The 17395-nt window shown below is 34.4% G+C and overlaps 1 protein-coding gene across 2 annotated transcripts in view; it reads left to right on the top strand.

Moving 5' to 3' along the window:
* Positions 1 to 17395, top strand: part of LOC133517108 (DNA-binding protein D-ETS-4) — a 49705-nt gene that overhangs the window by 7945 nt on the left and 24365 nt on the right. Inside the window, exon 1 of one of the 2 annotated variants that reach the window (XM_061850262.1) lies at positions 14575 to 14669. The exons of the other annotated variant lie outside the window; for it this stretch is intronic. Within the exon in view, the coding sequence (XP_061706246.1) occupies positions 14619 to 14669 (51 nt within the window). The 5' untranslated portion in view covers positions 14575 to 14618. Of the gene's footprint in view, positions 1 to 14574; positions 14670 to 17395 lie in introns of those variants that run through there. 2 annotated transcript variants of the gene reach the window in all.

The following is a 17395-nucleotide window of genomic DNA, read 5'->3' on the forward strand; positions in this document are numbered from 1 at the left end:
ATGCCGATATTTTAATATCAGCATAATTAGTGAATACTATTCGTCAAATAAATACAACTAGCACTATTAACACTGATTAAATATGCCTCTTTGCTCTTTTGTTTTAATGAACACAGACTACAGATGTTAAATATAAATAAATCAGGTATACTTAGGACTGAACTTAAACTAGGTACAATAAAAAGCATATTTATTATATACCCGACCTGCCTACACGCAGAAACGCTTGTTTTTTAGCACTTTGTCCGATTAGCTACGCTACGATAATGCTTCAATAGGTTTTAAGTAAAAACTATAAAAAAAACTTATATTCTTTTTATAAAGCCATTTACTGTTGAGTTAATTCTAATTTTACTCCGTCTTAATGGTTATTTATACGATTTGCTTCTAATTCTAAGTATCAGAAATTTTTAATCCAGTTTTATTTAGTATATTTGGGAACACAAAATCAAGGAAAACGGGAATCACTCTTGACGTACAGTCAGCGTCAAATAATTTTTAGCAACCAAAGTGGCCAAATAGTTCGGTACACCATATATTTAGTATGGTGTACCGAACTATTTGGCCACTTTGACTGCTAAAAAGTATTTGACGCTGACTGTACCTCTGGATAATTAATGTAAATGTAGGTAAGGTGTATTCGAGTAACTACGAATTCATTGTCCATTAGTAGTGAGTTCTTTTTCTAAATTTTATTGGCTTGTGCAAAACTTTCCCTTGTTATTTAAAAAACCTCAAGGGCGTCCTTCATACTTTCCAGGCGGCCATTGAGATGCCGCGCAAATTGTACCCCGCTAAAGGATAACTTCAAGAAAGGCACAAGATTGCGTATAACGTACACTCGTAGTACCTTCTTCAAGTAAACCTGTGAAAACTTAAATTATGCCTGAGATTCCTTAAGATCTTTTCTTAAATGGCGTGGAAAATGGGGAAATAATTTAGGAAGACCGAAACCATGGCATGCCTCAACAAAAGAGAACTCTACAGAATGGTGTTACAAGTTAAAAACAGTAAACAAAATGCCGTTATTTTTGATAAAGATCAGTCTTTTTCTGGCAAGTTTTGAGTAGCTAAAAAACTAGTCAAGAGCAAAATGCTAATCAAAAACAGAATGACACTATCATATAAATCATATTGCATTCTGTTGCATTCTCCTTTTCACATTCGTTGTAATCATTTTCCCTAAATATAAAATGTAGCTGTTGTAAAGAGTGACTCACTAATTGCCAATCGCCAAACTAAATTTTTCATAACTTCTTAGAACTCAAAGAATTGTGTTGTTGTTTGCGGTCCGATTTTCACTTTTGTCTTTTTAGGTCGAGGACGAATGGCCGGTGTTACGTGATTCACTCATTAATCGAGCCAATTTGAACTTTAGTGTTTGGCCACAAGGCTTTTCTTTAAGAGATCTGACGACTATGTGCGTTGGGTAGTAATGAATGACTTCAAAGACCTAAAGCAGTAAAATAAATGTTTTACATTATGGAATCGAAACTTTCTAACAGCTGAAAAAGGAATTTAAGAGGAAACTCACAACTTCATTGGCTACACGATCAACTTTATCAATACACATTTTAAAACTAAATATACCGTATCAAATTCCTCCAAGTAAATTTATTTAGAAACACGCAGTGTATGCGCAGGGTTTCCATATTTCTCTAAATTATTAGTACCTAGTGTTATTTTTAATGGCGACTTCCAATTTTTGTATAGTCATTTTGTTGTTTTTACTTAAACTGGATAGCGTTAGTTTCTACTGAGGTATCCCACACAAAATTATACATATGTATTATAAAAAAATTATAAATTATTATAATTAAAAATATATTTTGTGTGTAATGAGAAGCTTTCTTTTTCGCGATCCAAAATCTAAAAAGCACACAATACGTATTTATAATTACAGTTATTGAGAAAGTTGATCCATTTAAAAATGTTAAGTGGTACTAACTAATATGTAACACAAAACTCTCAACCCAACTCAACTTAAATATACAATGTTATGCATAGACATAATTTATAGAAAAAGTACATTATAATGTGTAGGATCTAGTGTGGTCGAGGGTAGTTAGAAATATGAGTAACTTTTTTTCTTAAAAAATTACGGTATCTACTCGTACACATCGTTACAAAGGCTAAGAAATATGAGTAACTTTTTTTCTTAAAAAATTACGAGTATGTACTCGTACACATCGTTACAAAGGCTTTCATCACGACATAGCAAATCATTTTCATGAAGCTAGTCTAGTCTGAATCAGACTGTTGCGAAAGACGACGGGTCGTAACAGGAAAACGCGAGAGAATGCGTTCTTGCGCGGTGGTGGACTGCCCGGTTGAGAAATGGCCTTTATGTATGACGCATTTTCGTAGCTCCGAAGCCACCTTGATTTCGTAGAGAATATAAGAAGAGGTTATTTTAGCTCAATAATGTATGTAACTACATTTTAATTCTAACTATGTACGTAAAGGTAAATATAATCGGATAATTGAAAGTTAGAGTAGCAGTGCCATTATGTCAAATTCCTATGAAAATAATTTCGATTATCAACTTCAATTATTGTTTTTTTTTTTAATGTTTGCTACTTCATAACTCGGTCATTTCTGAACCGTTTTGTCATTTCGGAAATATTTTTTTTATTGAATTTAGATTAGTCCCGTTTTTGTCAAAATTCGTATGTTTGGAAAATCCTTTTTTGTTTGAGAGGGTCTACTTCACAATTTGTCCCATTATAGTCAAGTGTGAGTTGACTTTAAGAAAAAAAAAAGCTGGTAAAAAAATTATGATGGTACGGCGGAGCCCTAAGGGTACAAGTAGGGATTGCAAATGTTCGATTTTTTCTGATGAGCTATTCGAATAATATTCGAATATTATAAAAAAGAAATAAGAAAAGGAATGAGAAATTGACTACCTACCCTTAATCGACTACATTTTATCCTACTATGAGTTGCCCAGATTTATAAAAACGAGTCGAAACGCAAAAATTACATGTATTCAATTTTTTTGTATAACTACTAAGTAGTTTTGAGGCGTAGTTTCCCAATCGATAACTTATGGTAAGTACGTGCCTAATAGGCACAATCAAAACTTGCGATGGCATGATGAAGACCTACAAACACTTTTTCCCTAAAAGTTGAAGACTTCAAAAAGCAAAGAAAAGGCAAATTAGTTCATTATCTCACCAGGGCGTAAATAGAGATTTAATGGCACAAGTAAAGGTTGCTTTAATGTCACATACTCGTAATTTATAAGACACTATAAATGACAAGAGCCATATAAGCGTTCGTAAAGCTTCGGCACAAAGTTTGCCTATATTCATTTATCCAAGTGGAGTGCTTATTAATCGCACCAATCAACTCAGTGAAAGGGAAACCAGCGTCACAGCCTGCGCGTGGGCACGCGTCCTTGCGATTTAATTTAATTATAAGAGTTATTACGTATACTTACTTACTGTTCTGCAGTTTGATAGGTTTTGCGTCAAATGCAGTTTAACTCGTTTAGACGAAGGTTGCAAGGGCGTAACTAGCTTTGAAGCTTTCCCGAAATAGGAAGTCGACAATTAGGGAACACCTAGGAGGGTTGCGGAAGAGGAGAGTTGTGTCTCCCTCTTATCCCCCTTTTGAAATGCACCTTTTGACGCAGTACGTCTCAAATGCGCATGTAAAGCGGTTTTGAGTGACAAAGTCGTATCGTTTGATTGATCGTATTTATATCGTAACGTAAAATATTAGGTTTGCGTTATTATGATATTTTTCCTTATTTTTTTTGTTTTTTTCAAGTTTCAAGAGGTCGCTTTATTTATTTACGCATTGGCATATTTATTATGTATTTGGCAATTACCAATTATTATTCTGACCAAATCGTGATTTATTTTTGTATAAATTTGATATACTTAATGTTATTTCTTGTTCATCGACTAGTCTAGATTAAGGAGTGTCAAAACATACCTTTACGGTTTTCTTAATTTTGATGATTGTTTTTGAAAGATAATGAATTATCATTATAAAGTTCATAACGGTATGGTTTTTTGCTGAGATATGTTGGATAAAGTAAAAATTGTTACAACCCTTCTATGTCACCCCTTTTATAGCTACATGTAGTGAAATTACTCGAGAGATTCTGTTTTAATCTCATAGATCATGCGGCCGTAATAGCTATGAGCTCGTTTCAGGGTATTCAGGGGAGCCACACGCATGTTTGCAAACGTAGTAGGTCGGTACTAAGAACATTTAAAGTAATAATCTGCAAGTCTATGGACATAACAAAAATCATAATGGGCACTACATGATAGTTATACAGGTTGTGGGGGTTTTTGATGGAACCTTAAAGAGTTTTTACCAAATTCACTAGACACAGGGTTTTTTCCCGGGTAAGTAACGAAAAAAACCCTTGGAATGAAGGGTAGGCCCTGGACGAACATACGGCAATTTAAGCCCTTCGATCACTATTCGAGGAAACTTACGAGATTACCAATTACTTGTACAAATAAATAAAAAAATATTCAAAGACTTACGTGAAATATGAACGAATTTTTAGGGTTCCGTACCAAAAAGGTACAAAAGGAACCCTTATGTTGCGACTCTGTACGTCCGTCCATCTGTCTGGGTCTGTCACATTGCTAAATATCTCGAGAACCACTTAAGAGGATACGGGAGCTGAGATTTAAATATTTTAGGTGAATATATCCGTCTCGCTAACGGAAGCGGCTCCTAAAACTAGTGCGATAAGGACGGCGAACAATCCTGCGTAAAAATCTCAAAAAACGATGTTTTGTACTCGACTGTTTCCTCCTCCAAAACTTAATGAACCAAATGTAACGAAATTTTGAGATTTAAATATGGTAATGAAATTATCTGTGTTGGGCTGTTTTTCTTTTTAGGCTAATTGATGTCAGTTTTCAATACCATGTATCTCTTTGCGGCCTAGTAAATTAGGCCGTTTTTGCGAATATTTGAAGTGCCCTATAATAGCGCCTAAAAAACAAAAATATCAAAAAAAGTTAAACAGTCCGACACAGATATGAATAATAATAATCTGTTGTAAAAATCATTGCTCTTAGCTTTAAAAACCACGGAGGAAACAGTCGAGTACGTTTGTAATTTGTATGGAGCAATGGCCACTCCTGTTGGCTGTTCTACATTTTTATAATTACTTACCATATATTATAGTTTGATATATCGTTATTTTGAATAACGTAATAAATGGCATACTTAACTACCTTATTACCTAATTAACAGCATACATAATCTCATTTTATAATGGTATAATGGTCATAAGGTATATTTACACTTCGTCTAATATACATTTCCTTAATTATTACATACTCTAACGCATATTATTTGTTCTAACAACTAAGTACTAACAAGTGACATCACATAATTATGTGTGGCATAATTAGTTGCATGACATAAATGGGTTAGGTTTGCGTCTCCGCACAAACGAATACCTGGGTCAAAATTCTTTTCGTTTTCTTATTTTTTGTCCCCTAATATGTGACGGATTGGAGCTCTTGGTATGAAATTAAATTTTTCTCATGTAAAATATAATCTACTGCTATAAAGACATACAATAGCACTCAACCTTTTTTATTTATTTGATAAAGACATAGATACAAGCGTGACAGAGTCGTCAGAAACAAGTCAACGAAAAGAATTTTGACCCAACTACCTAGTAAAAGGAGGGTTAGGTTAGGTTAGAACTTCGACCTCCTGTAAATAAAATATGGTAGGTTGGGTTAGATGGGATGATAATCTGTACTTAATGATACGCTACTTGTTATAAAAAATATGTAAAACTTTACGTTATCTTTAAATTAAATATGACAAAAGATGTTACATATACAATATATGTATATATACTTGATAAAATTGTATAAAGTATTACATTACACAAAAATATAATAACAAAATTCATTATAAATCATGTCTATATACTATTAAAAAATTATATTACAATGGCCATTATATCAATGACAGTCTAGATGAAATCACCATATGTCAAAAGAAACGTATAATAAAAATTACGTTATAAGGTTATAACATATAATAATATATCAAAAGGCATTGTATGATAGTTTTTTTATAAATATATTAAGCATTACACACTTAATTAACAGACCGGTAATTTTTTTTTGATAATGTTAATATTTGTGACAATCCAAAAGGAACAATCCGAAAGGGATAATTAATATACGCATACCGCATTAGTATTGGCGCACCGCTAATAATTGCATAAGGGCCGATCGCCATAAGGTCCCTTTTGATTTGGATTATCACATTTTAGGAAATAATCGCTCCGGAAGAAAAAATATGTGTCCCCTCCTCTCTAACTTTTGAACCATGGGTCCAAAAAATATGAAAATAATGTGAAACAAAAGCAAACATGATCGGTCTAGCCGTTTTTGAGTTATTGCAAAGATCTTCTATTTTTAGTAAAAAGCGCTGCGAAGATACTCCCTTATGCTTGTAATGTACATGATAGGTACTAATTAATAGCTCTCGTTTGGCCTGTTCTGACAGAATGGTAACTACACTGAGCAAGGCCTGACATGGTCTTGGCCCATTTTTTCAAATAAAAGAACATTTTTTGAAATCGGTTCACTAGAGAATTATCCTCAAAAAACCAACACGCGTGCATAACATCGCGCCAATTAGTTAGACAATTTGCCGATAGATGGCGCTGTACACAATTATAATTAGTATAAGTACTTCTGATCAAAATGATTTCGCCTATGTAGTTACACGACATAATTCAAAGTTTGTACGGAACCCTCGGTGCACGAAAAAACGGATTCGCACTTGACCGGTTATTTTTAATAGGTATGTAGCTAGAACATCATGTCATGCCAGTAACAAGCCTTTAACTTTGTTAAATTATCTTCTGACCTTACTGAAGGGCAAGACTTTTACGGTACGGGTGTAGGTAACTATAACTGCCAATGTTGAACCTATGTATAAAAATAAGCACTTCATGAATACATATTATTATCGTATAAGTACCCAATACAGAAATATCTACATTTCTCAAAATATGATATTATTAATTGTACATTTCGCCGTTCCTAATAAGTGTCGATTCATGAACAAAACTGTCCATAACTTCAAAATCCCTAGTCATACAGTGTCGCAACGTAACGCAAATCGCTGAGACTGAGCACAAAAAGGTTTTGCATTCCAATTGCATAAGTACTAAGCTAACGCAAGATTTCGACTCAAATAAGCCAGTATTACGGGAAACTTGTGATCTGCAATAAAATAACTATGCATAAGCATAGATCGCTTTTATACTAGTTTGGTCCGACGAATGCTCGATTGCTGTTTGGTACGCCATTGGAATGACGACGAAGGTTGTTAGCAACAGAGCGGGCAAAACCCAAGCCTTGGTCAACCGGTTCTGCGCCCGGATTACTGTAATCATGTATTAATAGTAGTCTCAATCACTATACAAGTTTAGTACCTATGTGGTCATTTGTTTGCTGTTTTGTAAGTAGGGATATTGACAGAAAACACTTTATAGGTACCTTCAACTTCAGAGCTTCGGGACATCGGGAGGCAGTTTCTGGAAACCAACCAGACTCAGCAGAGCTGATAAGTTAAAAAAATACGAAAAGGAAATAAAAATTAAGTACGATCCAATTTCAGAGGGGACAAAGTTTTGTATTATTATCATGAAGTACGCCAGTACGAGTCATAGTATGACAAAATTACACTAGTACGAAATTGTATACGCAAATTAAAAGAATCTTGGCTCTCGGTGAAAGATTGTGCCTATTTACTTTTCTGTTTATAATTCCTGATTGTGGTAGGTATTAAGTTCTTATTATAGACCGTATAAAATAAAATCCATCCAGGGAAGTAAATTACTTCCTATCCTAAGTGCTATGTAAGTAAACACTTTATTGTGCGAAAAAAATATGAAATATTAGTTACATCAGATAATAATCAAATAGAATATAATTGTGTGGTACCACGGACCTAGGGAATAAACCGGACAGTGTACATTGACCAAAAAGTGTGTCCACATGAGAAGTCAAAGTGGGCCGTTGCCGGTTGCATCTCTTTCTAATTAGGGTGACCATAAGTCATATGTATTGTGGGATATTAGGATAACATAGTATATATAGTTTGGCCAGGATCTTTCCTCATTCGTGCATAGTCAGAGACAATCATACTTGTTACTGGAGCATGGACATTAGAGAGAAACATATTATCTTTTTTTACGATAGTGTTATGGAGCTTCTTAGAGTCGAGCCTAACGCGCACGCCGAAGTTCGCAAATTGCGAGCATCTTTCTCTGTCACTCTTAACTCCTTTATAGGAGTAAAAGAGAAAGATGCCCGCAATTGACGAACTGTGGTTGCAACTAAAATTCAAATTTGCCGACTTTTAAAAACAGGAAAAAATCGTGAAACATAAGTTTCATAAATACTTTTAATGAAAACTATAGCCAACACGATCGGTCTGTCCGTTTTTGAGTTATTACAAAAATCTTCTCTTCTTAGTAAAAAGGATTACAAAGCGCTGCGAAGGTACTCCCTTATGCTCGTAAGTAATGTAGGTACGTGATACTTCCTAACCTCCCCTCCACCGTTTGGCCTGTTCTGAGAAAATGGTAACTACGAAACCCTACACTGAGCATGGCCCGACATGCTCTTGGCCGATTTTTTTATTATTTAGTTCATATTTTAGCAATGCCACTGATTGACACTGTATCGAAGGACTTTGTGACCCTAACGAAATAACGGTACTTTTCTATGAAATTCCATTTCGGGAGGAAACGGTTTCCACTAACTAAATTTTAACAAATCACTTTTAATTTTGATGTCGATCGCTTCAGCAGACCAGAAATATATGATCATTGTCAAGAGGGCGCTGTTATTCTCATAATATGTATAGTTCAGTGATAGTTCAGATTAGTATTAAACATTTAATAACGCTATATTGGGACCGTGCGAAGTGCATGGTAGGGGTAAGTAAAGCGATCCCAGCGCATAAGGTGGTAAAAATTTGAACTAACTGCGGATAGCGTTTTTAACATTTCGTACAATTATATGACTCGAAATGAAACTTTGATTTACGATTACTCCTGAAATATTCATTTAAATTGTATGGTGTAAGGGACCATTGTAATCTGTATGAAATGTCAATTCAATTCAATTCAAATATACTTTATTCATGTAGGCCTAGCAACAAGCACTTATGAATAGTAAGACAGTATTACATATAATTATCTTAATCTAATTATCAGAGCAATTTATTGATGTTGTAAATATTATTCCATATATAATACTAATGAATATAATTCATAGATCAAATTTAATACTAAAACTTTCACAAAATATAGTCATGCAAAAAAAAATGTATAAAAATACTAGTCTAGATTGTTTCTAGAATAAATTCTAAATGTCAAACAAATATAATAAAAACAACAAAGGAAATACATGCATTGGAATATCCATTTCATCATCATTATTCAAATATAATAAATAATTAATCATTTCGAATCACAATTAATCCCACGTTGTTTTATCATTCATGTAGTCTTGTGTGGTATAATAAGCTTTAGAAATAAGTTTACGCTTTACATGATTCTTAAATTTATTAATTGGGAACTCAGTAATATGGTTTGGAAGTTTATTATAAAATCTCACACAATTACCCATGAATGATTTTTTAATTTTATGGAGCCGAGTGAAGGGCACGGCGAACTTATGTTTATTTCTAGTATTAATATTATGAATGTCACAATTTTTCTTAAAATCGGCAGTATTTTTATGCACATACAGAATATTCTCATAAATGTATTGACAGTGCACTGTCATGATGTCAATTTCCTTAAATTTATCTCTCAGTGAGTCTCTATGGTTCATTTTATATATTGCTCGAATAGCCCTCTTCTGCAGAACAAAAATGGTATTTATATCTGAAGCACCACCTAATATGCTTCCAATCCTTTCCACCTAATTTCTATCCAATGCTTAATATAACTAACGTATTTATTTTGATAATTGTTAATAATGTATCCATGTAAATAGCTTTGCAAATGTCACATATTACGTGATCTTTTTCTAGAAGTTAAGAATGGATATAGTAAGTTATCCTTAAAAGATAGACATTTAACATCGCGGACTTTTTTGTAGACCTATGAATGAGAAACAACCCCACCATACGTTGTGTTGTTACTTGTTATAGCTCAAACGGAGTAGGCAGCGTTTTCGATTAAAGCTCCTAGCCAGCGTGATTTTTTCCGACAACATCGTTATATATCAAACAATTTACACAAAACCTTAACAAGTTATATACTTAAGCCTTCCTCAAGAATCACTCTATTAATAGATGAAAGTAGTATGAAAATCCGTTCAGTAGTTTTTAGGTTTGGAGTAGTTTTATAAGATGTAGTGAATTGACGTTTTCCCCTAGACTTGCGGACACTAGGTTGCGTGACAGTCGTGCACGCTCGGCTGCGAAAACGTTTGTGCCATATTCATTTTTGAGAAAAGTCTTTTTTAATGATTTCTAAAATAACAAATAATATGCTATAATGTACACTAGTCGGTTTATATAATAAAAATATTCATCAAAAATGTTGTGCGTTTTACTACTTATAGGATAATTACACTCAGAAAATTATCACAATAATTGTGACATATCCGAAATGTTGCGTCACGTTTAATTACTCATCAAAAACGGATATGGAAATAATAAAAATGCTTTTATTTCATGATTACCATTATATTCAAAATATTTATATGGTACTATAAATACTCAACGTATGGGCCTAAATGATTACTAATATCAATATTTCCTACAAATAAAACTTTTCGAAAAATATTTTTTTTTCTTATTTTCGCTGTCCTGCAAATTGGTGTAAATGGCGTGGCTTATGTATGGCACAAACGTATTATCACCCGACGTATTAGTATAACTGGTCCTGGTACGTCCGTGATTAAAACCAACGTTTACATATTCATACGCTGGCCCTGACATCGAAATAAGTAGGAAAATACAATCATAATATATGCACATTGGTGAAATGTGACTTCAACTGTTGCTATTCATTGTTTACTTCACTAATAATTTGAAATAAGGTGTTTTTAAAAGAAGGATTTTTTTGGTGTTAGATTAAATAGACGTTATAGGTTATTGACGTTATTATCATTCTTTTAGGTACTAAACAAAAAATCTAATATTCAGGAATTGTTTTTTTTTTTAATAATGTTGTATACGAAATTTGAAAGACCGTATTTTTCTAAAAATAACTATCCTAAAGTGATTTTCCCTCACTGCAACATTTCTATTAAACACCCTGTATGCCACTAGTTTGGCCACAAAAATAGTTATAATTAGCGTGAGTCAGTTAAGAAAAGCTAATCGCTGTCAGTTTTGTGACGACAATTAAGCATGAAACCTTTCTGAGAATCAACTTTTTGCTTGTTTTAGGGTTCCATTGTCAACTAGGAACCCTTATAGTTTCGTCACGTCCGTCTGTCTGTACGAGGTTTTGCTCCGTGACGTGACCGTTAGTGCTAGGAAGTTGAAATTTGGCATGAATATATAAATCAAATAATCTGACAAAGTCGTAAAATAAAATTTAAAACAAACAAATTAGGCGACCTCCCCTACACGTAAAAGGGGATTTAATTTTTTTCGCTTCAACCCTATAGTATGGAGTATAGTTGGATAGATCTTTTATACCATGTATGTCGCTCATAGTTTATGAAATGAACACCGAAACCAAGTTTGTACTGAAATTTAATGCTTAATTATCATCACAAACCTGACAATAATTAACTTTTCTTAACAACTCCCGCTAATTGGGTACACTATTTTCTGAAAACTTCCAAGTACGTCCCTGTCTACTTAGTCTGAGGGGAGGACGTCCCACACTTTGCCAATCCGTGGTTTCATCTATCTAATCGACTCCAACTATGTCAGTTTGCTAACGGCTCGCCTATTTATTCATTGATTGATTAATGTAATCTTGTTATCCCTCATTAGGGACATAGGGCTCGCAGAAGAATTTTCCATTTGTCACGATCCTGAGCGGCTACTTCCAGGCCGCGTAGCCAACGTTACTATCGTTAACGCTCCGTAGCGTAGCGTAGCGTAGCGTAGCGTAGTCATCTCTCTCTATCACTCTTCCATATTAGTGCGACTGTGACAGCGTTTCGTTCGCCACGGAGCGTGAACGATATGCACGTTGGCTACGCGGCCAGCTCTTTCCAGCCGAGTCCAGTTGAGCCAGCCTGGAGGATCTCAACTAATCGCCTCCATGTGGCACGAGGCCACCCTGACCATCCTATTATGATGGCCTATTTATTATTGTTACTTCTTTATTAATTAAAATATAGTCGTATTCTTTAATATAGTCATAGCCCCGCAAAACTCAACAATGAGTTTGACTGTGGGGTCATCAGTCTTTAGTTATGTTTATGTACCTAAAATAACTTATAGCAGATGATCAATTACTACAATGTATGGTAATGATCTTTTAACATAGATCAAGATCTAAAGTGTTCTATCCCCGTAGTAGTTATGAATTCTAGAAACGATTAGTTTGCCTGAGGTCGCAGCATTTGTTTTTATTGCAACGAATATAAGCATGCTTATTAGTCCTACCACTTGTACCTAGAGGGTAGACATTTAACTAATCTAGCTTGATGCAGATGTACTAACGAGGCGATTCAGGCAATGCTAGTGACTTCCTTCTGAGTTCTGATACTTTTAGATAATTTATAACTTTTATAAGCGACGTTATAAATATAACACATTGGAAATACTTACCAAATCAAGCAATTTATAATAGTTTATATATATCAGAACATAAAGAAACGATTTACTTCCGTTAGTATTAACTAGAGAAATAAAATAAAAAACGATTACGTAATATGTCTGAATATTTTCTAATATCTACATAATTTGAAAGGGTACATTTATCGGCAAGAGGATAACTAAACCTGTAGCCGTTCCTACCAAAAAATATATTTGAGTACCTATCTATACATGGTGCTACGGTGTCAAAAGTATACAATTTAGATACCTACTCAGACACGCAATCAAATCAAATGCTATCTTTTCATTATACAAGGACGTACCTCTTCCAACAAAGTCGAAATAACATAAACAAATGAAAGGTCTACTAAGGCTATCTGACATTGGAATGTGGACTGCTGTTTACAGTAAACATGTATTATATCGAAGTAGTTTTGAATTCAACCACAATATACGTAGGTATTCAGTATTCACATACCTATTCACATTAATGGTGATTTTTAATGAGGCAAGTAGTACCTACTGTTCGGTTTAACGAAAGCTGATACTGATATTTATTTAAAACAATGGCAATTATACTGCAATTAATGTCACATCTGTCAACTGGCCAAACGCCATAGCTCAAAAACATTAATTAAATCAGGACAAATAATTCGTGGTTTTGTAAATTTCCTTGAGCTACCACTTATTTGTCGTATCAGCGTCATTTCCTTGAGCTACCTTATTTGTCGTATCAGCGTCATTTTTCAAAGTAATGAACCTCAGATACATTTTTATTAAATCTTATACCTTTAAACGAGCAATTTTTGTATATATTTATACGAGTATGTACATAGGGGGCGAAAAATCGATCTAGCTAGGTCTTATCTTTATAACGCGCATTTTTTCAAAGTAATGAACCTCAGATACATTTTTATTAAATCTTATACCTTTAAACGAGCAATTTTTGTATATATTTATACGAGTATGTACATAGGGGGCGAAAAATCGATCTAGCTAGGTCTTATCTTTATAACGCGCATTTTTATTGCAAATCGATTAAATACGTTTTTCTCAGATACCGTTTGACGTAGATACCGAAAACGCAACACACAGCACAGTTATCACAATAACTATTTAACTCTAGGTACTAATACTGCGATTAAGTGAAAATCGCTTATTTGTTATTTTAAGCGGAATATAAATTTAGGGGGTTGAGGGGTGTAAATTGAATTTATATTTCATTTGTAAGAATGGTCTGTGACTCGGGATTGCCCAATATTAAAAAAATATATTTAAATTTTTGATGCTATGATATTCATTTTCTCCTCAAGGCGAAATACCTTAGCACCTACCTAATGAAAGTACCTACTTTAGCGCACTTAACTTAGCAACAGAATAACAGATCGCACTTCATATTTTTAAAAGTTAACTTCTCTCGCTCATCGCAGATATAGGTAGGTATGGCGCATTATCTTTAGATAATTTGTTTAAATGACAGCTCATAACTTAGCGATTATTGTTTCCAAGTCAAGTAGTGGCAGTTGGGACCTTGGGACACATCGAATCTCGTAAAATGATTGGATTGCATTCTCAGAAAAAAAAGTAAATCTGAGATGTTATGATATTTATGATCGGTGGGTCGATACGAAGCAAACAAATACGTCTTAATCTTAAAAATCGTTACCTTATAAGGGGCGTCGTCGCCATCGTGCATCGCGGCGATTACGCGACGATAGTCCACCGATAAACCCGCGAACTTGTCGCCGATAACGACTTGATAACACCTCTGAATAAATAAGGTCGTGGTTGTGTAATAAGCACATTTATTTGTGATAACTAGGCGGGAGCGCGCGTTGTGTTGTTTTATCAAAATGGCTTGCTGGGATTACAGTGCGAGAAGATACTGTGGCGAATGTTACTCGGTAAGATCTACATATTTTGTTTGTTAAGTCTGGCTACTAGGAAACAGTCCTACTACCAGTAAAGGTCCATACCACATAACTGAATGAAATGGATTAGTTTTCATTAGTCAGGCTTTACCGTTAACGACCATATGAAGTATATACTTATTTATCACGGTTTCCCTTATTTATAATGTATAGGTAATGAAAAGTATCTCTATCGTTCATTATTTAGGCACCTAGTAAAGCCAAAACGCGGCGCGATGACAAAGAAGCTATTCAAGCTATACTTATACACCGTGTTTTTTTTTCTGTTAATTTCGGAGATAATCAATATTTAATTTTTATCTTATAAGGCCCTTACGAGCGTGTACACTTGCCTTAGGGTCTGTTTACATACTGATTAGTGTTTAGTATGAGATAATACATTTGCTGCTAAACGTAAATACTATCTCGGACGATTGCTGTTCGAAATGACATTGATGTGTCACAGTTTTCAATTGTTTGGTTGAGTTAAATGTAATGCCCGTGTTACTACAACGCTATATGCAACACTTAATAACCTTTTATAAAAATAAAATAAATTAAAACAATTATATTAACTATGCCATTTAGTTTCCCTTAACGTTCTTACCGATACCCCGAAGTTAACGGAATTCATTATAAACACGGTGTATAATAAGTAATATTCGAGTTGATCTATTTGGAAAAACGTAGCCTAAGTAAGGTCAATGTGAGGAAAACCATAGGGCAACAACTCCTGTATTTAAATCCGTACGTCGTTCCGACACAGCCAGAAAGGAAGAGCTTCACTACTTCTGCTCTACCGACCGACCTTCTGTAAGTGTGGAGTACAAACGCAAGAGTTAACAGAAGCGACGAGAGAGCTAGTAGACTGTCTTCCCTTATAGACAGTTTGTAATGATCTATTAGATACATACCTAAGTTTACCTGTACGGTAAGGCTGACGGCCCACGAGCCTAATAAATAATAATAATAATACAGCCTATATACGTCCCACTGCTGGACACAGGCCTCCTCACATGTGCAAGAGGGCTCGTGCTATAGTCCCCACGCTAGCCCAATGCGGATTGGGGACTTCACATACACCTTTGAATTTCTTCGCAGATGTATGCAGATTTCCTCACGATGTTTTCCTTCACCGAAAATCAAGTGGTAAATATCAAATGACATTTCGTACATAACTTCCGAAAAACTCATTGGTACGAGCCTGGGTTTGAACCCGCGACCTCCGGATTGAAAGTCGGACGTCATCGTCATATCCACTCGGCCACCACGACATTACCACGAGCCTAAATACTCGTATGTGCTTTTTGTGTGCGTTGTTACCTAGGGCCCATTTCTCGAACGGTATTAGTCTAATATTATTAGTGTGTTGCCATGGTAATTCATACGATTTGACAGTTCGTGGACTAATAATATTAGTCTAATACCGTTCGAGAAATGGGCCCGACAAAAATATGTATGTACACTTAACACAAATACACGGTGACGGTGTAACACGAGGAACCTGAAAGATTTTAAACACACATATCTGAGGCCCAAAAAAGGAAAACTTGTTATGAGTTTACGTAATATTCGCCAAAAAATAGATTTTTTGTAAATTTTTCAATGTTTTGAATGTATTTACTGTACATAAATAATAAATGTTATCGGTAAAACTGGCTTAAAATGAATTTCTACTTCTATTTCGTAAAACCTAGCTAGTTTTTTCAAAATGTTACTTGTCACTTTTTAACATCTATCAATAAGGTTATTGGGACTACGGCGCATAATGGCATCATCATCATCAGAAAGGCGTTTTGCACTAATTAACATTACGTGTTTTTAATTTATATTAACTCTGAAACTAGGTGAATTGTCTTTAAATGTGATCAGGAGCAGTAATACATTGTCAAAACCTTTCGGTTCGTCGTGTTACATCGTGTATATCGGCACACATGCCTTTTTCAAGTTAACAAAGGTGTGTTATATTTGGCTAGTTTGGCCGTCACTATCTATTTGATGTTGACTGTACCTACATCTTACGCCTTATTGTTGCGATGGAATGGGATGCAAAAGTGCGTTTTCTTACGTTGACATTAGGTTTCAAAGGCTAAGCAAAATTCTTAGATTTTTAGCTACGCTACATTATCATCATCAACCTGTGATCGCCCACAGCTGGGCACAGGCACTTCAAGCATATCAGTCGTTTCAGTCTTCACTCGTATCTGTAAGCCATTTCTTTTCATAAATAACGTAATCGACTCATCTTCATGATAGGCGGCGGTCATTATCTATTTTACCAAGTTTCTAACGGTCACAATCTGTAAACACTTTCATTGATTCGACTATGAATGAATAACAATTCTATTATATTTATTTTGTACTTTGTACCGTGTTGATTGTATCATCGTGCTATTTTTCCAAATGATAAATGCAGATAAATTGATAAAATATATTATAATCTGTGAAATAAGTCACACTAACGTCAGAGACTATCGTTTGTGGAAATGGAAGTCGGTATATACCTATGTTGTAAGTTAAGTGTTTTATTTTCGTGTCTTACCTTTAGATATATTAGGTACCTATAACCTAAAAATAAATGAATATATGTAGTATAACCGTATCATTTACTTGAGTAATATCCTGTCAACTCGTAATCTCAAATTCCATACCTACCTTTTAGATTTCATTTGTCTGATTAACTGAAAGTCTACAATTATACTACTCGTACCTACTAATAA

This window comes from Cydia pomonella, chromosome 4 (assembly GCF_033807575.1).
Source record: "Cydia pomonella isolate Wapato2018A chromosome 4, ilCydPomo1, whole genome shotgun sequence".
NCBI classification, from domain to species: Eukaryota; Metazoa; Arthropoda; class Insecta; order Lepidoptera; family Tortricidae; genus Cydia; species Cydia pomonella.